This window comes from Nuphar pumila, chromosome 3 (assembly GCF_984573655.1).
Source record: "Nuphar pumila chromosome 3, dmNupPumi1.hap1.1, whole genome shotgun sequence".
Taxonomy (NCBI): domain Eukaryota; kingdom Viridiplantae; phylum Streptophyta; class Magnoliopsida; order Nymphaeales; family Nymphaeaceae; genus Nuphar; species Nuphar pumila.
In genome coordinates this window covers 46,407,989-46,433,782 of record NC_143251.1, presented here as the reverse complement: position 1 = coordinate 46,433,782, position 25,794 = coordinate 46,407,989, and the positions used below count along the sequence as shown (strand labels likewise).

Sequence of the window (25,794 nt, the reverse complement as noted above, 5' to 3'; positions counted from 1 at the left end):
CAGAGATAAAGTGTTGGTCAAGTTATACCCCGAAAGAATGACTATCTTTCGAGAGCATCATTGAGGACTCATTCAAAAATATGATAGCCCCTTTGTCATCATCCAGAGGATTGGCAAGTTAGCAAACAAGCTAGATCTTCTTGCTAGTTTCCAGGTTCACCCCGTTTTTCATGTTTGCATTCCGAAGCCCTTCAATGAAGACCAAGAGGATCCCAAGCGCAATCTACCTTAATGTGCTCCCATTCCTCAACGAGCTACAACATTAACTCTAGCATCGACCTCCAAAGAAGTTGAGTTTATTATGAATGACATCAATAATTATCTTGAACAAGTGAAGAAGTATCTCATAAAATGGAAAGGATTACAAGAGAACGATGCCAGTTGAGAGATTCCAGACAACTTTCGACAGTTTCAACAGTCAATTGAAGAATAGCAACAACAGATCGTGTCGAGGACGGTGCTAATTTAGGATGAGGAGCATGCTCCAACCCACCATGTTTTCACCTTTCTTTTCTTGATGTAGATACCTCTTTGGTTCCTTGTAGTGTATATAAATGGCCTATGGCCTAAGATCCCCCGTGTACTATAATGGTAACGGGTCTTTACCCCTCCCCTCTCAATCTCTATGTAAATCTTGAAGCTTATAAAGGAGTGTTGCTTTCTTTGTCTATCTCTTTCTGTTGCTTTCTTTGAGATTGTGCTTGCTCTGTTGTGATTGTACACCTTGGTGCGAGATGTTTGCATTGCTTCCTTGGAAGTCGTCCATGGAATCACCAAGATTCCACTCTTCATGCATCCAACAACGGGTCTCTTCCGCAGGTGCTGGTCCACACGGCACCGCAGCCCACAGCGCCACCCCACCCCCACCCCCACGTGGCTCTCTATCTAACTTTACCAAAATCTATTGTAGATTCTGTCCACCACTTTATTTATGCTTTGTTTCCCTCTACCCGTTTCCTTTTGGTTTGTCTTTTAGAATTTTATGAGGCCATGTGCCTTATCTCCTCCATAATGCGCACTCGCGAGTCGTGAAGTCACATGGTTCAGAGAGAGAGAGAGAGAGAGAGAGAGAGAGGAATGGAGTTTCTTATACAGGCGCTGTTAACCATCAGTACTCCAATAGTATTGTTACTTTTTTGCTTGGCCTTCTGTTTGTATGATACTCTGTGGCTACGGCAAGAGAAAGCCAGGAGGGCTCTTAGAAAGCAAGGAATTGGGGGGCCTCGCCCATCATTTATTCTTGGGAACATTAAAGAGATGAAGGAAATCGCATCCGTGGCGAAGGAGCCCGGGGAAAACGACGCCATCGTTACCAATGACTACTCTCCTCTCGTCTTCCCTTATTTGCATTATTGGGCCAAAGTCTATGGTACGATTCTTGGTTTTTATCTATTCTTTTGCGCTTTTTCTCTCCCTGTCCTGCTTTTTTTCTATATTTTTCTAAGGTTTTGAGTTATTTCATATACCATCAAATTGGACTCTGGGTGATCTTGATTGGTAGCTTTTGTAATTCAGTTTATCTTTTATCAATGAATTGGTTAAAGTCTGTCTAACCCTAGAGCTTGACTATAGGTAAGAAATGAGAACCATTGGACAAAGAATATAGAAAACCTATCAAAAATGAATGATGTTTGCTCTTTGTCGATCGATTAATGATTTTTTTTCTATGACCTTGTGTCGTGCTAAATCTATGCTTAACATAGGATTGGGATATATAAGTATATAGCCATTCAACAGCAAATTAGTCGACTCAAAATACTTGGGGATGACCAATTTTGTACATAGTGATATATCTTTTTCAATCCTGATCAGCTGACTAAAGGCAGTGGTAGACACCTGACGTTGAAGTAAATGTCATATAAAAGCTCACTTTTGTCACTATCACTTGTAATAAGTGGGGAGTAGGAGCAACTGCAAGCAAACAAGAGTTTTTTGCATATTTGACCCTGCAGCATGACCAATTTGCTAGGAAACATTACTTGGATCGTGATTTTCTTTATTAAAAATGCGATTTTTTTCGACAGAGAAAGCTAGGGTTAAGCAGACCCGTACCAGTTATACAACAATACTATTGGGATTAGAACTTGCAACATCCCAACACAAGGTGATGTGCACTAACTGCCCTCGCCATACAAGCCCCGTTGGTAAAAAAAAATGTGATTTTTTAAACCTTGAATAATTATGAAAATTTTAGACAATCGATTGTCAAACATTAGTCGAAATGGGATGATTCAAGAGTGGATTCCTATAAAATCAAGCATGCAGTACACATCTATGCGGTCAGATTTACGAAAAAAAGAAAAACCTTTAAAGGGTGCTGCATGATGGCAGTAGGCACTAGGCACAGATGAGAGTAGGCAGCTATTGCCCCACTCTCACTTGCGCATACATATTTTTAACTGGAAAATCTAATCGTTTGTATGAAGGGCCGGTTTATACATATTCTACGGGTACAATACTCATGATGTACGTGGCAAGCCCGGGGTTGGCAAGTGAAATGAGCTTGAACACATCCATGGCTTTGGGAAGGCCTTCCTATCTAAGAACAGAACGTAGACCCTTGTTTGGAGATGGAATATTTAGCTCAAATGGGCAGGAGTGGTTGCACCTTCGCAAGCTAATAGCACCCGAATTCTACAAGGATAAGGCCAAGGTAAATCCTACCAACTCTCTTAATTGAACCTCCTCAAGCATGATTTTCCAAGTCACAGATAGTCTTTAACTGTTTGGAACGCTTTGTGCAGCAAATTGTTGGGCTTATTGGGGAGCTCGCCGTGCCTTACATCCAAGAATGGGAAAAGAGGGTTGGAAATGGGGGAGAAGCTGTAGAGCTGAGAGTTGATCAAGATCTAAAAAACTACTCTGCTGATGTTATATCCAATTCCTTTTTTGGAAGGAAGAGTTCAAAAAGCAGGGATGTGTTTGTAAAGCTGTGGGCGCTGCAAGGTGCTATGTCCAAGCATGGCTTGCTCGTTGGAATCCCAGGGATGAGGTATGTATACTGTTTTGGTAAACGTTTGGAAGAAAAAAAAAGAGAAAATTTCTCAACGTTGCTGGGTTTCCTGGGTTGTACATGGGAAAATTTCAACATGGGAGGTGGAGAAAATTCTTTTTATTTTCTGAAAATTTTGGCATTTGTCTAATGTTTCTTTCCAACTCAATGTCCCATGATTTTCATATGAAAACATTGTAGCACTCCCAAACGGGAGGAGCAAATTTGCCCCCCTTCTTCAGAGTCACATGCCACAAGATCAAGAACAGATCAAGTAAAATGCCAAATCAACTTTACGTTTGGTTTGCTGGAAGTCATACGATTCAGAATCACATGGGGTCTCATGTGATTCTGAATCTCTCGTGAATGAGAAAGCGATTCTAATTTGCCAAGGCAAGTGAGATTTTGTTTCTCACATCTTACTTTGTTTTATGTTTGGTTGCTTGTACAAATGAGATTCCTCATGTGATCGAACCAAACATGCCTTTAAGCGCTCCGTGTTTTGCATCGTCACTGTTCATTATGCAAGCAGCGGGGCCCAACATAATGGATAGTGAAACCCACTTTTATCATCTGCATGTAAAAGGCATTGAAGTGAGGAATGAGATCCACTCATCCCTTTCTTCATACTTCAATTATTTTTTTGGTGAGGTCTCTTTGTTGCAAGTTGTTTTCATCAAATTTGGCACCATAGATCAATTCAGCGCGACCAATTTGATAAAACAAATCTTTGAATCATATTTTTTCAACAATAAATATGATTTTTTAATCATAAAATTTGTGTTTCTACAGCCATTTATTTTTAAATCAGCTGAAAACCCTGCACACAGGTTGGATTCAGGTAATTATTAAGATGTTTATCACTACAAGAAAATTGTTAATTAGCGACGGAAATTAGCGACGGATTTTTCCCGTCGCTACTTAGCGACAGATTAGCTAGAGATAGAATCTGTCGCTAATTTGCGACGGATTAGCGAAGAAACGACTTTTATCGTTAATCTGTCGCTACTTAGCGACGGATTAGCGACTGCATGTTTTTGTCGCTACTTTTGATTACAAGAACACCATTTTAGCGACGGATTTAGAGAGGGAACTCTGTCGTCGCTAATCCGTCGCTAATTAGCGACGGCGTAGCGACAGAATATATTCCGTCGCTTTTTTGGTATTTGGGTTTCGTGACGGCTTAGCGACGGAATTTTTCCGTCGCTAAGCCGTCGCTAAATGTCGCGTAAATCCCTAATCCCATCCCTCTTTCTCTTTTCCCTGTTTCGTTGTATTGCTCCCTCCCGCCGCCCGTCGGCTCTCGCCACCGTCCGGCCACCGCCGCTCGCCAGCCGCCGCTCCCCGTCCACCGCTCGCCAGCCGGCGCTCGCCAGCTGCCGCTCCCCGTCAACCTCCCGCCACCGTCCGGCGAAGCGCAGGTAATATTCTTCTTCTTCTTCTTCTTCTTCTTCTTCTTCTTCTTCTTCTAAACGCAGGGGGTACGCCCCTTCCCTGCCGGAAACGGAGGGGGTTTAACCCCCTGCCGTGCTTTCCGGCAGGGGGGGTCGACCCCCTGCGTTTCCGGCAAGGGGGGTCGACCCCCTGTCGGAAAGGCATGGGGGGTCGACCCCCTGCCGGAAACGCATGGGGGGTCGACCCCCTGCCGGAAACGCATGGGGGGTCGACCCCCCTGCCGTAAAGGCACGGCAGGGGGTCAACCTTCCATGCCGGAACTGCCTTTCTGGCAGGGGGTTTAACCCCCTTCCCTGCCGGAAAGGCAGGGGGTTTAACCCCCTGCCGTGCTTTCCGGCAGGGGGGGTCGACCCCCTGCGTTATGCTGCCTAAGTGACTTGTCAAAAAAAAATTCTGTTTTTGAATGCCTATGCTGCCTATATGAATCGTTTGAAAAATAAAATCTGTAGTAGGAATAACATGCTGCCGATGTGTATTGCTTTTGAAAAAAACAATCTGTTATGAGATATATTATGCTGTCTATGTGAATTGATTTCAAAAAAATCTGTTTTTTAATGCATATGCTGCCTATGTAAATCAGTTTGAAAAAAAAATCTTTAGTAGGAATACTATGTTGCCTATGTGTTTGTTTTTAGAAAAAAAAATTGTTATGAGATACCTACGTTGCCTATGTGATCTGTTTTGAAAAGAATTTTTGTTATGGATACCTATGCTGCCCATGTGATCTCTTTTTAAAAAAAAAAAAAGTTATTATGTGATCCCTATGTTGTCCATGTGATTAGCTTGAAAAAAAATTTGTAATATGTGTATATAAGATGTCCATATGGTTTTAAGTGTAGTTTGCATATATGTTGTCCATATGGATTTTAAGTTGAAATTTTTTTTGTAATGTATATATACAAGTTGTCCATGTTGTTCAATTTGTTAGTTTGTTAATGTCTACTGGTAGTTAGTTTTACTTCAATTTGTTTTCTTGAAATCTGGTTAGTTAGAGTATTTCAATCTATTAGTCTTTTATAATTATATTTTTCTTAGATAGATTGGTATTTAATGTTCTCACAATCAGTTAGTTAGATTAGGGCTATTTGAATTCTTTATGATAGTGGTGGTTAAACGGAGTTCACATCTTTTCTAGTAAACTAATTGATTGATTTACTATTCCTTTGCTAAGTAGTTCAGATTAGAAATTGTCTATGACTTTATGTTAGTCGACTGGTTCAACATGTTATAGCTGGTTTGTTAAATTAGCATCTTCTAGTTAGATTTGGCTTAACATATATACTATTTTTCTTTTCTCTTCTTTCAATTAGTTAGAGTTGTTTTAATTTGTTTTAATTTTTTTAGTTAGTGTTTCATCTTGTTTCATGATTAGTTAGTTTGTTACTTAATTTGTTTTGTTTTTGTGCAGATTTTTCAACGGAACCAACTCGTGCTCGGCCACCTGTGGTAAGTAAATGACAAAAACAATGCAAATCGGGTAAATACCCGTGGTGAGTAAGTGATGCAAACGTATCACATGTTATTTAATTTATTGAATGCAGCACTTTATTGTTCACACACTCACTTAGTTGTTGATATCTAGGACTGCTTTGTTGGAGTTCGGAGATCATGCTGAGCATGATTTTAATGTAGAAATATGGAAGTGTTCTTATTTTTGGAGTACGGAGTCCATGCTAAGCATGGTAGTAGTTAGTGAGATATTGAAGTGTGTTTGCTGCAGGTACATGTTTGCCATTTATTTGATATGAATGATTATGATGTATTGCAATGTTTGATGTAATTGTATCAATGTTTGCATGTAGTTACTTTCAATTTGATTTTGACTTCCATGTGAAATTTTATAATAAAAGCATGCTTCAAATGATTGTATCATGTCATTAATAGTTTGCACATGAAAATATTAAGTTATCAATGCATGCATCAAAATTCTTGTTATTGTTTGACATAGTATATTGCATGATAAATTTGATATTTTCTTCATCGTCGCATTCTGATTCTTTTTTTCTTAATTCGTTAGGATACTATTCGTAACATCATACGACAGAATGACTGCAAACCGTGAATGGATGTACCGTAGGATAGTGGACAATGAGTTATCGCATGAATATATGGATGGTGTCGATAGTTTTATTGAATTTGCAACGGCGAGTGTCAGTACGGTAGATCCCACAGGTCGGATTAGGTGTCCCTGCAAGATTTGTAAGAATAATCGATTTGTAGAACCTCATGGCGTTAGACATCACCTATACAGGAAGGGTTTTGTGAGTGATTATCAGAACTGGGCGTTTCATGGAGAAGAATTTAGAAACGATTTTGATGCACGGGTGAATGTGGTGCACGATAATCCATATACGAATTTGATATTTGATGCTGCAGGAACAGAACTGGGTTCTGCTATGAGTTCTAGTGATGTAAGAGCTGGCGTAGATGAAGAATCACCAAACGATGCAGCTAGTAGATTTTATGATTTACTTAAAGATGCTGATGAGCCACTTTGGAACGGTTGTGAGAGTCACACTATCTTGTCTGCAGTTCTTCAACTAATGAATTTGAAGTCCGAGTATAATTTGAGTCAATCATGTTTTGACCGTTTGTGCATGATTGTGAAGAGTATGTTGCCTAAAGATGAGAAATTGCCACAAAATTTCTATCGTGCGAAAGTTATGGTCAACGCTCTAGGTATGGGTTACAAAAAGATTGATGCTTGTCCAAATCACTGCATGTTGTATTTCAAGGAGCAGGAAAACGACATATCATGCCCGTCATGTGGCATCCTCGGTTCAAGCCAAAGACAAGAGGCAATGGTAGCACGAGATCAAAGGAAGTTTCATACAAGTCGCTCCGCTACTTTCCTATCACTCCTAGATTGCAGCGATTGTATATGTCTTCAAAGACAGCTAAACACATGAGATGGCATGCAAATAAAGTTCGACACGATGAAAACAAGATCACGCATCCTGTTGACGCTGAAGCTTGGAAGCACTTTGATCGTACTCATCAGAACTTCGCAATGGAAGTGCGAAATGTTAGACTCGGTCTATGTACAGATGGATTTAATCCATTTGGGGGTAGATCAACTCCATACTCATGCTGGCCAGTATTTGTAACTCCATACAACCTTCCACCAAGCTTGTGTATGAAACGTCCAAATCTTTTCTTGTCTCTGTTGATCCCTGGTCCGACCTCACCTGGCCAAAATCTTGATGTATATCTAAGGCCATTGATTGATGAATTAAAAGTACTGTGGGATGACGGTGTTACCACGTATGATGCCCACAAAAAACAAAATTTCAACATGAAGGCCGTTGTTCTATGGACAATCAGTGACTTCTCTGCATATGGTATGTTATCTGGTTGGAGCACACATGGGAGGTTGGCTTGTCCGTACTGCATGGAGGATTCCAAAGCTTTTAGATTGAGGCATGGAAGGAAGCCTTGCTGGTTTGATTGCCATCGTCGATTTCTACCCAGCGATCATCCGTTCCGACGTCAAAAGAATGCATTTACAGCAGGCACAACTGAAATGGAAGGTCCATCCTCAAGATTGTCTGGCATAGAGATTTTAAGAAGATTGCGATACTTTCCAGATGTATTAACAGATGCCCGCAGTCCTACACCCTTCCGTGGATTTGGGAAGGAACACAATTGGACGAAAAAATCTATTTTTTGGGAACTACCGTATTGGCCGACCCTATTGATACGACATAATTTGGATGTGATGCATGTAGAGAAAAATGTGTTTGATAATGTGTTCAATACAGTAATGAATATTAAAGGAAAAACGAAGGATAATCCGAAGGCCCGTATGGATTTAAAATTAATATGTAAAAGACCAGAATTGGAACTCAAAGAGTATAATGGCAAAGTACTGAAACCAAAGGCGAAGTACGTGCTCGGACCTGATCAAATAAAACATGTATGTCAATGGTTGAGACAACTGAGATTTCCAGATGGATATGTCTCTAACATTGCTCGGGCTGTGAAGATTGACGATGGACAGTTATATGGGTTGAAGAGCCATGATTGTCATATCTTTATGCAACGATTGATACCCCTAGCATTCCATGATATGTTAGACAAACCTATATGGGGGGTATTGTCTGAGTTGAGCGGATTTTTCAGAACATTGTGCGCATCGGAGGTCATTGTATCAGATGTAAAGAATCTCGAGGACTCTGTCATCACCACTGTTTGTCTGTTAGAAAAGATATTTACGCCAGCATTTTTCGATGTTATGGAACATTTGATCATACATTTGCCATATGAACTAAGGGTTGGTGGCCCTGTGCAATATCGATGGATGTACCCATTTGAAAGGTATATGTTTTTTTATATTTGTCTCTTTAATGACAGATATTTAAAATTTGAAATGTATATTCTTGTCAGATGCATGTTCGACCTAAAAAAAAAGGTTCGTAATAAAGCAAGAGTAGAAGGCTCTATTTGTGAGGCGTACACTTTAGAAGAGATTTCAAATTTCTCATCTATGTACTTCGAACCTCATATTTCAACACGTTACACATGCCCGCCCCGTAACGATGATGGAGAACAAGTAACTGTAGCTGACAAGCTGTCGATATTTCAACGACTTGGGCATGCATTTGGTAGTTGCCGATCAAGGCTATTGACAGATCGAGAGCAAGATGCAGCACACATCTATATTCTTTTTAATTGTTCAGCGATCGACCCATACATCGAGTAAGTATATGTATATGCAACTCAATTATAAATCCTTTTATGTTCTATATGTGGATACATGGCTCGGTAATATAAGTATTTGTGGTTTGCAGACGATTTGATCTGGAGTTGCAAAGCAAAGTTTCACATCTCACTAATGCAGAAGTACAAAAAGAACGTGAAACTAAGTTTGTGGAGTGGTTGAAACAGTTGGTAAAGAAGCTAACATAAATTTTGTACTTATAAACAACACTAAGTTACTTAATTGATCGTGATCACAATAATTGTTTATGTCTGTGCGTAGGTTCGCCATGGTGATGTTAAAGATCAAGGAATATGTGATTTAGAAAATGGTCCGACCAAAGTTGTGCAATGCTACAACGGGTATATCGTAAATGGTTATCGATTCCATACAAAAGACTACGGTATAAACAAATCAACGATAAATAGTGGCGTGTGTGTCAAGGGTAGCAGCTACGGTGAAAATGAACATGATTACTACGGTGTTATAGAGGAAATAATGGAGTTGACTTACTTAGGCATGAATAACAGGGTTACGGTATTCAAGTGTCATTGGTTTGATCCAACTGCAACAAGACTCGACAAAGCTTCAGGCATTGTGGAGGTGAATCATAAATCCAGGTTTGGAACATATGAACCATTCATATTAGCCTCGCAAGCTCAACAAGTTTATTATACTTCATATCCGAGTATAAAAAAGTCAGATAGAAATGAATGGTGGGCAGTTTGCAAGGTGAAATCCAAACTATACCCCGAGTATGATCAGTTACAAGAAGATGAGTTAGCTGAAGACAGTGATTACTATCAATCAGATGATGTCTGTGACTTCGCTTATGGTCACGATGTTGCGCATGATATGCATGTCATATCTCCATTGACTGATGAAACATTCATAGAGGAATGTGATCCAAATGATGTACCAAGTGAATGGGCAAACAATGAAGAAGAAGAAGAAGAAGAAGAAGAAGAAGAAGAAAGTCAAACTAGTGACGAGGAAGAATTCTCAAGCTAGTGAGCAAAATCTTATACTAGAAACCTCTATTTAAATGCATTGTAATACTTGATGTGAGTTGTATTGCAATACTTGGTGTGAATGATTAAAAATTTTATTTCAATGTATTGTAATACTTGATACGAATGATTCGAATGCATTGTAATACTTGATGTGAATGATTTCAATTATCTGAATGTATTATAATTTATGCAATTAACGAATTATTTGAATTAGTGCAATACTTGATGTCAATGATTTGAATTATTTGAATGCATTGCAATGCTTGATGTGAATGACTTGAATGCATTGTAATACTTGATGTGAATTATTTGAATGTATTGTATGACATATGTTATTTGTTAGAATATGGTTCGTGGAGGTTATAGTGGTCGCTCATCCAGTAGTAGCCAGGCTCAACCTTCATCTTCACGGGCTCCTGTGATAGGTATATCATATAACTAATTAGATGCTTGATTAGTTCAAATGCACATTCTGAGAACTTGGTGTGTATTTTTTTACAGATGATGTTGCGCCTGTACACGACCCACCTACACCAGTTGATCGCACAAGTCAACAGCCAACACAGGAAACAGGGTCTTCACAGGCTGGCACAAGAAGACTCATTCGAATAGTGTATATCGATAATCGACCGTAAGTATTTTGTTTTCAATTATTGCATATCTTTTAAATATTTTATATTGATATTTACTGTGTAACAATTCATGTGCAGCACGAGGTTTGAGCCACAAGAAGTAGTACGGGAGATTAGGAATTCACTTCTTCAACATCTACCAGGACCAGTTGCTCAATGGAAAGAGTACCCAAAGGAGGTATTAGACAGATTGTGGTCCTCATTCATGGTATACAGTTGTTCCTCATAGTTAATGTGTTTCATATTTAATTTATTTAAGCAATGTCTACTAACTTTCTGAAAATATTTGTAGGCTTCGAATCGCTTTGCAACTACGGTGGAAGAAAATAATGCAAGGAAGGTGTGGCAGAAGGTGGCTGCCAATCGATTTGCAGACATGCTGCACACTATGAAGACTGCAGCAAAAAAAGCATCTGGCGTAGTAGATGATCCATTATTGTGGAAGGGCCATGGTCCTATTACTATCAGGAGAGATTACTGGGATGAAATGTGCGATATGTGGGCGGGAGATGCATTTAAAAATCGCTCTGCGAAGGCTTCACAAAATCGATCGAAGATGCCCGAAGCCCATCTACACACAGGTGGATCTAAGACATTTGGGAGCCACCTAAAGAAAATGGTAACTCATCAATATATAATATTAATTTTATAAGTATAGTTGCAAATTTGTGTACTAAATCTTTTGTCATTTAACTTCGCAGGAAGCAGAAAAAGGAGGCAGTGTACCATATAAGGATGTGTTTGTAGAAACACATAAACGGAAGACCACGGGAGTCTTCGTATCAGAGAAGGCGAGAACGACAACGGTATGTATTAATTCTATTAATAATCATTGCAATATATATGCAAGTCATCATAATGTTATCATTAATTATTAATGAATACTTTAAACATTATTTTGTAGGAGGCATATGAGCAACAAATGGTAGAGCGATATGGTGAAGACGCTACTCAGCATCCATCATTTGATCCTACAGCATGGGTGACTGCAGCAGGTGAACCCAAAAAAGGTCGCGTGTTCGGGTTTGGGAGTAATATGAACACTTCACCAGTTATTGGTTCTTCCAGTTACGGCTCACCAACTTCTTGCGCCGACATAAGCTCCAAGCAGCCGACTATTCTTTCCGGTGATGATGTACGCGAGATCATTAATGAATCACTGAATAACTACTTCCAATACACCGTCGCCCCCTTTCTCCGAAATGAGATCAAGGCCGCTGTTCAGGATAGGGGATCTTCGATTCCAGGTCCCTCTCAGGTATAATCACATATATAGTTTTTTTGACTATCTTAAAGCACATCTGAGCATGGTAGAATCACATATAGAGTTTTTCTAGATGCCTTAGAACACATATGAACATGCTATAATCACATATTCAATTTTTTTACTGCCTTAGCACACATATGAGCATGATAGAATCACATATAAAGTTGCTTTGCCTGCCTTAGAGCACATATGAGCATGCTATATTCACATATTCAATTTTTTTACTGCCTTAGCACACATACGAGCATGATCGAATCACATATATAGTTTTTTGCCTGCCTTAAAGCACATCTGAGCATGGTAGAATCACATATAGAGTTTTTTTATATGCCTTAGAACACATATGAACATGCTATAATCACATATTCAATTTTTTGACTGCCTTAGCACACATATGAGCATGATAGAATCACATATATATATATTTAACTTTTTGTCTGTCTTAGAGCACATATGAGCATGATAGAATCACATATAAAGTTTTTTTGATTGCATTAGAACACATATGAGCATGCTATAATCACATATTCAGTTTTTTGACTGCCTAAGAACACATATGAGCATATTATAATCACATATTCTGTTTTTTGACTGCCTTAGCACACATATGAGCATGCTATAATAACATATAGAGTTTTTTAACTGCCTTAGAACACATATGAACATATTATATATCATTTATGATAGAATCACATATAAAATTTTTGGCTTTGCCTGCCTTAGAGCACATATGAGCATGCTATATTCACATATTCAATTTTTTTACTGCCTTAGCACACATACGAGCATGATCGAATCACATATATAGTTTTTTGCCTGCCTTAAAGCACATCTGAGCATGGTAGAATCACATATAGAGTTTTTTTAGATGCCTTAGAACACATATGAACATGCTATAATCACATATTCAATTTTTTGACTGCCTTAGCACACATATGAGCATGATAGAATCACATATATATATATTTAACTTTTTGTCTGTCTTAGAGCACATATGAGCATGATAGAATCACATATAAAGTTTTTTTGATTGCATTAGAACACATATGAGCATGCTATAATCACATATTCAGTTTTTTGACTGCCTAAGAACACATATGAGCATATTATAATCACATATTCTGTTTTTTGACTGCCTTAGCACACATATGAGCATGCTATAATAACATATAGAGTTTTTTAACTGCCTTAGAACACATATGAACATGTTATATATCATTTATGATAGAATCACATATAAAATTTTTGGTTTTGCCTGCCTTAGAGCACATATGAGCATGCTATATTCACATATTCAATTTTTTTACTGCCTTAGCACACATACGAGCATGATCGAATCACATATATAGTTTTTTGCCTGCCTTAAAGCACATCTGAGCATGGTAGAATCACATATAGAGTTTTTTTAGATGCCTTAGAACACATATGAACATGCTATAATCACATATTCAATTTTTTGACTGCCTTAGCACACATATGAGCATGATAGAATCACATATAGAGTTTTTTTATTGCCTTAGATCACACATGAGCACATGATAGAATCACATATAGTGTGTAATTTATTTCATTATATTTTGTTTATCAATACTGACTGTTCTTTTCTTGTGTAGGCTACTAGCGATAATCAGGGTAGTGGAGCTGAAGGGACAGATAAAGACAATGAACAAGAAGACGCACAAAATCTTGGCGATGATTAGAGGACTTTGTTGAAGAAGTTCTATTTTTTTTATTTTTCCTAATTGTAATTGTTGAATTGTAAATAATTAAACTTCTTAGTTTTAAGGTGGAACGATTAATTATTATAGATACTTGTTATATGAATTTTTTTGTGTGGTTTGTTTTTTATTTACAGGAAATATAAATTGTACAGGAAATATAAATTGTACAGTTCTCCGTAATTAATTTTTAAATAAATTTTTTTTTATTTTTTTTTGTTTTTGCGACGGATTAGCGACGGATGATTCCGTCGCTATTCATATTAATCTAGCGACGGCTTAGCGACGGAATTAAATCCGTCGCCACGCCGTGGTCGCCGTTTAGTACCGGCGGATTGGCGACGGAATATAGCGCTCGTTATTCCGTCGCAATTAGCGACGGACTTGGCGACGGAATTATTCCGTCGCCAGTTAGCGTCGAAATATTCGCGACGTAAGCATACTGTCGCCGCGTTGTCGCTAATCCGTCGCTAACATGGTTAGCGACGGATTAGCGACGGAAGGTGGTCGTCGCTAATCTACTCCTTTGTTGTAGTGTATCTTCACTAAATGGAGGGTCCTTTGACGAGTGAAAGTGGAAAAAATTTCTCTCTGCATTTTGAAAAGCATAATCTTCCTTTCATTTTTCACGTGCATACATATGAAATATAGCGTAGCTGGGCGACATGGTATTATGGTGCTAATCACACTCGTTAGCCTAATTCCAAGAACTGATTGATACAATTTTAGGGGCTAATCCGCATCTGGTATTGTGTCTCTGCCGAGCCTAACTAACTTTGCCAAACTTCACATGTTTGAATATAATTTGAAGCATACAACTTTCTTTTGTAAGAGAATTGACATAATAATCTATAAGGAACCAAATACAAATAAAACTCTGAAAAATATAAATGGCAATGTATCATCCAACAGTTAAATAGACCAAGAACAATAAAGTAGAAACTAGGACTAAAAAAGAATCAACAGCAAAACAGCAATTAGAACCAATTGCACAATTATCACTTTCATTTGGGTGTTTGGACATAGATCTGCTTGGCGTCATGAAGATGGAAGAGTTCCACCTTCCACGTCCTAATTTAGCTAACGTTGTTGTGGTTGAATCAGGTTCATTCCGAGCAAGAACAATCGTGAGATTTGGAATCTAGAAAGAGAGATCCGTTCATTGATACTGGACTTACTGAGGGAAAGCCAGGGAGAACATACAGCTAATGGGCACAGTAGTAACCTACTAAAAGCATTGATACGTGAGTCTAGTGCTCTTCAAGGTGAGAGAGGTGATGCCAACGCCTCCTTTGATGAGAACTTCTTAGTGGACAACTGCAAGAGCCTCATGTTCGCAGGTCATGAAACTACAGCCATTTCTGCTACGTGGACGCTAGCATTGCTAGCCGTGCACCCCGAATGGCAGGGGGTCATCCGCAGGGAAGTGGAAGCAGTTTGTGGAGGCTGCTTGCCGGACGACGCCGATGCTCTTTCCAAGATGAAAACGGTATGTCATCTCAAATCTCATAGGGGTTGGCAGGGTGGGACTTTGGCCACTAGACAAGTGGTCAAGGTTTGATTCTCATTAGCGTCTCCTCTCCCAATATAGGCTCCGAGATCGGAGGTCCTAGCCACGGAGTTTTATGTCGTCGTCACAATGACTGTAGGTATGACAGGTCGAGCCACACAACCAGGTCTTTGTGTCAGGATGCGGTTTCTTCCAGTTACAAATCCAAAAAAAGAAAAAAAGATTCCATGGGAGTCGCCCATGTAGCCAGCAGGGTGGTTACCAGGATACTGAGATGAAGCCATTGGATCAAACCTTATTACCTTTAGTATCTTTTAGAGGTAGGCCATGTAAGGCTGAGTGGTTTTCCTATTTCAGTTAGGGTTCCTTCTAATGTGTTCTTTAGGTTTCCTTTTTAGTTAGGTCTTGTTACGCCCTTTTAAAAATTATAGTTTTAAGTATTTTTTTCTATAGGTTTTGTTTAGTGGGAACCAGCTTTTGGATCGTCGAAATCTGACCTGTATACAGGGTTTTCAGGTGATCCAAAATGAATGGCTACGAAGGTATCAGTTTTTTCGGCTCATAAAAACTTGTTTTTTCATAAAAAAAAAAACATGATCCAAGAGTCGATTCCCACTAAATTGATCATGATAAAAACATCTAACTGTTCATATCTATCAAATATATATATATATATATATATATATATATATATATATATATATATATATATATATATATATATATATATATATATATATATATATATATACACACACACACATGTGTGTATGATAATAATTGGCTACTAATGAAGGTACAAAACTAATGAGCTAAAAAACATAGGTGCAAGTTGTATTGATTCAATCTAACTGCATAGATGTGTTCAACATAGTTTGTTTGCTAATGTCAAGCCTTAGATTGCACTTTCTACTATAAAAATGTGATCTTTTGGACTATAAATTTTTGGTGGGCCATTGATTTTTAGAATCTTTTAAAAACCTAATTATTTGTTATAATTGTTAAAATCATAATTTGTAATTATGAAATGTCTTTTTAGCTTCCCAAAAAATATTGAATATTATAGAAATGCTTAGAAAGTAGGAAGGATCCTTGAGCTTCCCCAAAATCTTGAAGATTGTAGAAATGCTCTTTGAGCTTCCTTATGAATCTTGGAGACTGTAAAAATGCTTTGTAAAAAGGAATTTCATATTCCTAAGCATTTTGTTAGCATTTAACTCCACTTCATCTATAGCCTATATAAAGGGCTAGATGTTAATGTTTGAGGCATGGAGATTGAAATAAAAAAAATGAAGTAAAAAGTTCTTTTACTTATGCCTCCTTCCTCTCCTCAAAAAACCATTTTTTTTATTTTTAAAAATAAGTCTTCTTATTTTATCATATTTTCTTCTCAAATAATATTCTCTCAAGTTAGAGATCCTCAACACTTGTGTTGCTCCATCAAGTTTTGGTATCAGAGAGCACTGCTAGAGAAGGACATATTTTCAACAGTGCTATGGTGTCAAGCTCCAATAACTCCAACTTCAACTTTTCTCAAAATCAGGTACCGATATTTGACGGTGAAAGATATGAATTTTGGAGTCTTCAAATGAAGACCTTGTTCATATCTCAAGATCTATAGGAGTTTGTTGTTGAAAGATATGAAGATCCAGATGACAATGCAATGTTGTCTTTATGGACTCCTGCAAAACAAAAGAAGTTTAAAGAATGCAAAAAAAATGGTGCTAAAGTAATTCCCTTCATCCAACAAGGAGTAAGTAAATCAATCTTTCCTCCTATCATGAATGCTTTCAAATCAAAAGAAGCATGGAACATCTTAAAAAAGGAATTTCAAGGTTCCGAAAAAATAGTATCAATCAAACTTTAATTTCTTTGGAGAATTTGATATATTATTGATGAAGGATAGTGAAAACATGCAAAAATTCTTTTCTCGGGTTGCTGAAAGTATAAATCAAATTAGAATATATGGAGACTGTTGAGAAACTATGTTTTGATGATACAAAATAAATATGATATGTTGTCATGATGCATATATATGATAAACATATGATATGCTTTCATGCGATATGATAAATATGATATGCTTTCATGAATATGTTATATTATGACTGAATATGATGTGTCATGCATTTAACGAGTATTTGATGCAAGGTTATTTCACCTAAGAAGAATGAAGACAACCTACAACTATTTGATGCAATCATACTACTCTGAAGAAAAAGCTTGATGGGCCATACATTCATAAAGTTTATCTAAGAAGATCAGCTACTTCAAGATGAAGACTTTTTTCTTCTTTAGAGTCATATGTAACAGAACCTTCAGAAGCATGCATATTTCATATGGCACTATATGCTTTAATATCATACAAGCCAATCTATTTACAAAAAGCTAAGTTTCATAAAAGGATACGTTATTTCAAAAACACCTTTTTGAAACAAATCATTGTACTTCCTACAAGCATTTATGAAAAAGACATTTTGACAAGATATAATAGCTCATGATTTCAAAAGCATTAATTGTACCTTCTAACAAGCATTTATGAAAAAAACAACTTGAAAAGATATAAAACCTAATGATTTCAAAAGCTTTTATGAAAGAAAAAGACAAAATGTATTAACTGATAATACACAATCGTACATCTTCAATTGACGATTTGAGAAAACAAATATTATTTTATACACAACTACTTATTGTTTAACAAGACAATTAAGTTTGAGAAATGACCTTTCATTTATTTAATGCTAAATACACACCCAAGAATGTCGACTTATATTTAAAGCCATCATTCTTTTTTTAAACATTAAATGTCACTTCAAAAAGCATTTGAGAAATAACCTTTTATTTATTTAATGCTAAATACACACCCAAGAATGTCGACTTATATTTAAAGCCATCATTCTTTTTGTAAACATTAAATGCCACTTAAAAAAGCATTTGAGAAATGACCTTTTATTTATTTAATGCTAAATACACACTCAAGAATGTCGACTTATATTTAAAGCCATCATTCTTTTTGTAAACATTAAATGCCACCTCAAAAAGCATTTGAGAAATGACCATTTATAAATAAAATACTTAACAAGAATTTATTGTACTTACATATATTTAACCAAAGAAGTGACGATTTGTAAGAAAACTATTAATTTACTACAAATCATTAAATTGAGTAAAAACAAAATTACATTATAAATTACACTTCAACGTTCAATGTACTACAAAGCATTTATTTTGAGAAAAGACCCATTACAAATTAAATCTTGTTTTTAATTACAAACAACGTATAGTGTACCTCAAATATTGAATTTATGGAATGACGACTTTTTGAAAAAGTAATATAGTACACATATCATTTCACACACTCTTTCATAAAAATATGTTTTGAGATGACCTGACACCTCACATCTCAAAAGGACAATCATTTCAAAAAGCAACGACTAATTTTAAAAACCTATATATATACAAACAAAATAATATTTCACAAGACACATGTGAGCTTTCAAAGAGAAAAACTTCTACTCGATACACTGAAAAAGTGCTTAGAAAAAGAAAGAGAAAAAGTCAAGAAAAGCTCACTGACAAAAGAATCAACTGTGTGTGAAAAAGAAAAGAACATTCTGTTCCTCTGAGAGATCATTCTACCCATTTTCAAAAGAGAGAACATTATGAGAATCTTTATATGTGCATTCATACACTGCATATCATTCTGAAGGTTCTTTAGGAAAGTGTTATAACTTTCTGTTATCTATTGTTTCCCTTCTCTGTTGAGAGAAGTAGACCTCTGTGAAAGAGGGTGTTAATTTCCTTTCTCTGTTGAGAGAAATAGACCTCTGAGAAAGATGGTGTTTCCCTTCTCTCTTGAGAAAAGTAGACCTCTGAGAAAGAGGGTGTTTTCCTTCTCTGTTGAGAGAAGTAGACCTCTGAGGAAGAGGGTGTTTTCCTTCTCTATTGAGAGAAGTAGACCTCTAAGGAAGAGGGTGTTGTACTATTTATCCCGTAACACGGATTTTATAGTGAAAGGCTCAAGTGTTTTACTTAGGGACTGGATGTAGGTCAGTAACTCGACCGAACAAGTATAAATCTTGTGTTCATTGTATTGTGCCTTATTGTCTTTAATTTTTATTTTATCGATCTATATCGCATTTCACTATTCACCCCCCCCCCCCCCCTCTAGTGGAATTTCAGAGACAAGATTGAAGATAAGAAAAATGTTAAAAAAGTTTTACAGAGCTTACCATTTAAATATGATTATGTAGTTGCTGCAATTGAAGAATCAAAAGATTTATCTGTATTATCATTGCATGAACTAATGGGTTATTTTTAGGTCCGAGTCAAAGAATTTGGAGCAACATTCCAATATAAGCTGAATGTTGAAGAAGAAAAAGTCTTTCAAAAGATGCAATATAGAAGAGGAGGTAAGAATTAAAGACCAACAAGAGGTTGAGGACGAGGAAAAAATAATTTCAATTCAAAATATAACAAACAAAATGACAAATCTGAGTCATAGTGCTACGTATGCAAAAAGCCTGAGCACAAATCAAAAGATTGCAGAGAATGTTGGTTTAAAAAAAATGAAGCAGTTTTTTTAAAAAATGATGAACAAAATGATCATTTATTTTTCTCACTCTTGGATGCTCATAAAGAGTCACCTGATATTTGGTATCTAGACAGTGGGTGCAACAATCATATGATCGGCAATCGGGATTGTTTCACTAAGTTGGATGAAAACGTTCGATCAAAAGTAAGGCTAGGAGATGAAAAATCTCAAGCAGTTGAGGCTAAGGAGTCGTTGTGAAGACAAAAGCAGATTTATCTAAACTCATTCATGATGTTCTTTATGTTCCTGGCTTGGCACAAAATTGTTTAAGTGTTAGCCAACTGATACAAAAATGATCTTCAATTCATTTCAACAATAATGAATGTGAAATAATCGTCAAGAAAAGTCAATAAACCGTAGCCAAAGTAAAAATGGTTTCAAACAAGGTTTTTCCTTTGACAATGAGTCCCTGTGAAAATCAAGCCCATAGTGTAAAAAAATTAGATGATTCAAACCTTTGGCACTTAAGATTTGGTCATCTAAATTATAGAAGTTTGCAGTCACTAAAACAAAAGAATATGGTGATAAGACTTTTCTGTATAAATGATGAAAAAGGAATATGTGAATGGTGCATCTATGGAAAATTTCATAGATTACCATTTTCTAGCTCTTCATTGAAGGCAAAACGTCCACTTGAGTTGTTGGTTCATGCAGATATCTGTGGACCCACTCAAACCGAGTCACATAATGGTAAAAGGTATTTTTTATTATTTGTGGATGATTATAGTAGAATGACGTGGGTGTATTTTCTTCAACAAAAATCAAAAGCATTCTCTATGTTCAAACAATTCAAAGCATATGCAGAAAATGAAAGTGGATTCAAATTGAAAGCCTTGAGAACAGACCAAGGTGGAGAGTTCACATCAAATGAATTTTGGGACTACTATAAGGAGCATGGCATTAAAAGACAGTTGACAACTGCAAAAATGCCACAACAAAATGTCGTCGTTGAACGACGTAATAGAACAATTGTTGAAATGGCAAGAAGCATGTTAAAAGGAAAAAAATCTTCCAAACACTTTTTGGGCTTACTGTCGTGCGTATCTTAGTCAGGTCGCCTACAAAGTCTCTTATCAAGAAGACCCCTTATGAAGCATGGTTCAAACACAAACCAAAGGTAAATTATTTCAAGGTCTTTGGTTGTATTGCATATGTAAAAATTATATCTCAAGACAGGAAAAAGTTTGATGAAAAAGGAGAAAAGTATATTTTTATTGGTTATAGTGATACTTCTAAAGCTTTTCGGCTTTTTAATCTAAAATCTCATGACTTTGTGGTTTCAAGAGATGTAATTTTTTATGAAACAAGTGAATGGAGTTGGGACTCAGAATTAGCAGAACTATCTTCAAAAGATCATGATAATGAGAAGAAAAATGCCGTCATCACAAGCATGGAGAACTCATACTCTAAATCAGATGACCCTCCTAAAAAGGTAAGAAAGCTCTCTAAAATTTATGAAGAATGTAATTTGGCACTATTTTCTTGTGAACCACAAAATTTTGAAGTTGTATAAAACAAGATTCGGAAAACTGACATGAATGAGGAAATCTCTTCAATAAAGAAAAAACATACATGGGAGTTGGTAGAAAGACCACCAAATAAAGATACTGTTGGTCTAAAATAGATTTACAAAACAAAATTCAACGAAGATGGCTCAATCCAAAAGCACAAAGCTCGATTAGTTGCAAAGGGTTATTCTAAAAAATATGGAGTAGACTTTAATGAAACCTTTGCTTTGTAGTTAGAATTGAAACAATAAGAATTGTGCTTGCCATTACAGCAGAATTAAAAAAATTTGTCTACAAACTTGATGTTAGATCAATATTTTTAAATTGAGATCTTAAAGAGGAAGTTTATGTAGAACAACCTCTTGGTTTTAAAAAGAAAGGAGAAGAAGCAAAAGTGTACAAGTTAAAGAAGGCCTCGTATGGTTTATAGCAAGCTCCCCAAGCTTGGAACATGAAAATTGATAACTATTTTATTCAAAATGGTTTTCAAAAGAGTCCAAGTGAGCCATCTTTTTATGTAAAGAAAGAAGGTGAAAGAATTTTTTTGGTTATCTTTTTGTATGTTGATGACTTGATGTATGTTTGAACAAATCCAACGATGGTTGAAAAATTCAAAAAAGCTATGATGAAGGAATATGAAATGTCTGATCTCAGAATTATGAATGTTTTTTTGGGAATACAGGTGAAACAGATAAATGAAGAAATTTTTATTTCTCAAAAAAAATATGTTGAAGACTTGTTAAAAAGATTTAATATGTCAAACTGCAAGTCAGTAGGCAGTAAATGAAAAACTATATAAAAATGATGGAGGAAAAAAGGTCGATGCATCAATGTATCATAGCTTAGTGAGATATTTGATTTATCTCATAAATACTAGGCCTGATATTATGAATGCAGTAAGTATCATCTCAAGATTTAGGAGTGAGCCAAGTAAACTTCATCTTGCAGTAGCAAAAAAGGGTTTTGAAGTATCTTCAAGGCACAAAAAAGCTGGGAACTAAATATATTAAAGAAAATAATTTTAATTTACTTAGTTTTACTGACAGTGATTGGGTAGGTTCCATTGATGATAGAAAAAGCATGACACGTTATGTGTTTTGCTTGGGAACAAAGGTGATTCCGTAGTCTTCCAAAAAGCAAAATATTGTTGCATTATCATTTGTTAAAGCAGAATACATTGCAACTACTACGACATCATATGAAGCAATTTGGCTAAGAAGAATTATGTCAGATCTTCAACAAAAGCAAGAAGGCTCAACCATTATCTACTGTGATAACAAATCTGCCATTGCCATGACCAAGAATCTGGTATTTCATGGACGATCAAAGCATATTAAAATTCGTCATCACCACATTAGAGAATTTGTTGAAAATGGAAAAATCTTACAAGCGTTCATCCCCAGCAAAGATCAAGTAGCAGATATATTTACCAAGCCGCTATCATCAGACAAATTTGAAAAGTTTAAGACTTCATTAGGAATTACAAATTAAAAGGGGATGTTAAAATCGTAATTTGTAATTCCAGAATGACTTTTTAACTTCCTCAAAAAAATCTTGAATATTGAAGAAATGCTTAGAAAGTAGGAATGCTCCTTGAGCTTCCTCAAAAATCTTGAATATTGTAGAAATGCTTAGAGTAGGAATGCTCCTTAAGCTTCCCAAAAAATCTTGAATATTAGAAAGTAAGAATGCTGAAGATTGTAGAAATACTCTTTGTGCTTCCACATGAATCTTGAACACTGTAAAAATGCTTTGTAAAAAAGAATTCCATATTCCTAAGCATTTAGTTAGCATTTAACTCTACCTCATCTATAGCATTAAAATGAAAAAATGAAGTAAAAAGTTCTCACTGTTGCCTCCTTCCTCTCCTCAAAAACCCATTAAGTTCTTTATTTTTTAAAATAAAAGTCCTCTTGTTTTATCATATTTCCTTCTCAAATACTATTCTCTCAAGTTGTTTCTTACTAACAAACTATGTAGATCCCATCTTTAACATTTTCATCTACAAGAAATTGAAATTTTTTTTTTTGAAGAAAAAAATAATTTCTAATCATTAGTTTCTTACCTTCATTAGTAGCCAATATTTTACCCCCATATATGTATATATCGTGGAGCTCATTTGTTTCGTATAGTTTTCATAGAAATATTGTCAAATTTTCACATGCAGTTGACGATGGTGATTCAAGAGAGCCTGCGTTTGTATCCACCAGCAGCATTTGTGGTTAGAGAAGCCCTTGAGGAGATGAGAGTGGGAGATATACGAATCCCACGATCCACAAACATCCAGATACCCATCGCTACTCTACACCATGACCCGGAGATCTGGGGTCCAGATGCTCATTCCTTCAATCCATACAGGTTTGCAAACGGGGCCATGAACGCTTGCAAGCATCCTCATGCGTACATGCCCTTCGGCATGGGGCCTCGCATATGCTTGGGCCAATACTTCGCCATGGTGGAGTTGAAGGTTATCCTGTCGATGATACTGTCGAGGTTCTCCTTCTCCCTCTCACCAAACTACAAGCACTGCCCTGCATTTCGACTGGTTATCCAGCCTAAGAATGGGCTCCAGCTTTTGATGAAGAAGGTGTGACTCTACCAGCAGGGGGCTCCGCTTGCCTAGCAGGAGCAAGTCACTTTGTGTTGGGACGTTGCAAGTTCAAACCCCAATGGTGGTAAGGGTCTGCTTAACCCCAGCTTTCTCTGTAGAAAAAGGTGTGACTGTTTTCATATGTGCGTGTGTGTGTGTTGTACCTCGATTACACAACTGCTTTGATTGCTCATTCGATCATCACCAAGCTTGAGTTGGTTCTTTGTCATGAGAAAACTGGAAAATATGAGTAAATTAAACCAACTATTTGCCAATTCAAGTTCTGGTGCTGGGCGGGTTCTGCCTAACCCCAGCTTGCTAATAAAAAAAAATCAAGAAATTGGAGGACTCTTACCAACTTTTCTAATTCCTCAACTCTCCCTCATTACCCAGCTCCAATACAAAGCCTTTGTGCGAAAAAAATAAAGAAAGAAAGGCACCTGAGAGCTTCTAAGCCTAAATAATAGGATTTTTGCAATGGTCTCTTAAGCGGGTTTTCTAGACTTATGCATTTAGTATCTAGCTTCGATATGCCCAGCCCTACTCATTTGTTACTGCGTCTATGACATAGAGATATAAGTCGCGCTTACTGAATGGATGACTAACACCAAAATTGGAAAAAAAAAATTCTTCACATGCTCTTCATCTAACCAATAAATGGCATCATAAGCTCTCTCATACGATATCATCATCTATCTACAATCACATTAAACTTGTGGGTTTGAATGAGCTAATCGCTTGCAGGCAAGGGTTCCAAATTCGAACCCCAAATGGTATGGTTGTATAACTGGTAGGAGTCAAACTAACCCCAGCTTTCTCTGTCGAAGAAACAAAGAAAAAAACAAACAAACAAACAAACAAAATGGGACTTGGAGTCCCTTTTCTTTGGCTGCAAGGAATCTCAACGTAGATGAAACCAACAAGGATAGTGAAACAATAATTCTATTTCTCCAGAATTTGGCTATAAGGACTAGTTTGGAAGCAAGAAAAACTCACAGGAAAAGAAAGTTTTGCCTATGAGATTTTTTTATGAGTTTTTTGCTTGTGTGTAACATGAGAAAAATGGGCTGGAAACGAACGAGAAAATTTTTCGCTTGTTTGTTTGTGCATAAAAAATTTTTCCTCCCAGCTAACAATATAAAATCAAATTAGATCAAGTATGATAATAGAGGGATTATATAACAGTTATTTCCTGATTATTGAAGTCAATAGAGGGAAGGACAATATCCAATTTTCACAGCAGGAGTATGACTATGATATACTAAGGAAGCCTATCTTGCATAAACGCAAACCCACTGACACGCAGCCATGAATAAGTTGCAATTCAAAGATGAAGTCAAATTGAAGCAAAAGAACCACGATGCCATAGAACAATGTACAAGACAAACAATTGAACCCCTTTTATTTCCTTGAGAAAGTAACGATATATGAAGTTCAACAACATACTTTCACCACTTTCATCTTCTTGCTGGCATAATGCCCATATGGCTTGTTGGCACAAAATTGTAAAAACTGTCAAGACAACCATGTAAAAAGATTTTGAACATTCATGGAGCTAAAAGATTGCCATTACAAAGTGATTGGAGAAACTGTCAACCAATAAGAAGCGCAACAAACTAACATTGAACCTGCTTGCCCGTAATGGCAATCTTTGAGACAGTTCAATTTGCAGTAAATAAAATAATAAAACAGCCCAGGAGTTCAGTAAATATATCGAAGTAAGTTGTTTTTGTTCAATGTTAAAAACAGAACATCAGTTGCATAACCTGAGGAGAGGCCAATATAAGTCATTCGTATTTTTCAAATTCTTAGGTAA

General features: G+C 36.6%; 1 protein-coding gene across 1 annotated transcript; it reads left to right on the top strand.

The window, feature by feature from the left end:
* The first annotated feature begins 1,035 nt into the window (after positions 1–1,035).
* LOC149842786 (cytochrome P450 714C2-like) lies at positions 1,036–24,076 on the top strand. The gene is made up of 5 exons (XM_090001579.1): positions 1,036–1,369; positions 2,427–2,653; positions 2,745–2,992; positions 14,881–15,265; positions 23,556–24,076. The coding sequence occupies exons 1-5, from the start codon at positions 1,039–1,041 to the stop codon at positions 23,979–23,981; spliced, it is 1,617 nt and encodes a 538-aa protein (XP_089857705.1). The 5' UTR covers positions 1,036–1,038; the 3' UTR covers positions 23,982–24,076.
* Positions 24,077–25,794: the final 1,718 nt, after the last annotated feature.

Bases quoted from the DNA above. Each gene is read 5' to 3' on its own strand.
- LOC149842786 (XM_090001579.1), top strand. From the start codon at position 1,039: ATGGTTCAGAGAGAGAGAGAGAGAGAGAGAGAGAGAGGAATGGAGTTT. The intron at 1,370-2,426 runs GTACGATTCTTG...GTTTGTATGAAG, and splicing joins TTATTGGGCCAAAGTCTATG to GGCCGGTTTATACATATTCT. The intron at 2,654-2,744 runs GTAAATCCTACC...CGCTTTGTGCAG, and splicing joins TCTACAAGGATAAGGCCAAG to CAAATTGTTGGGCTTATTGG.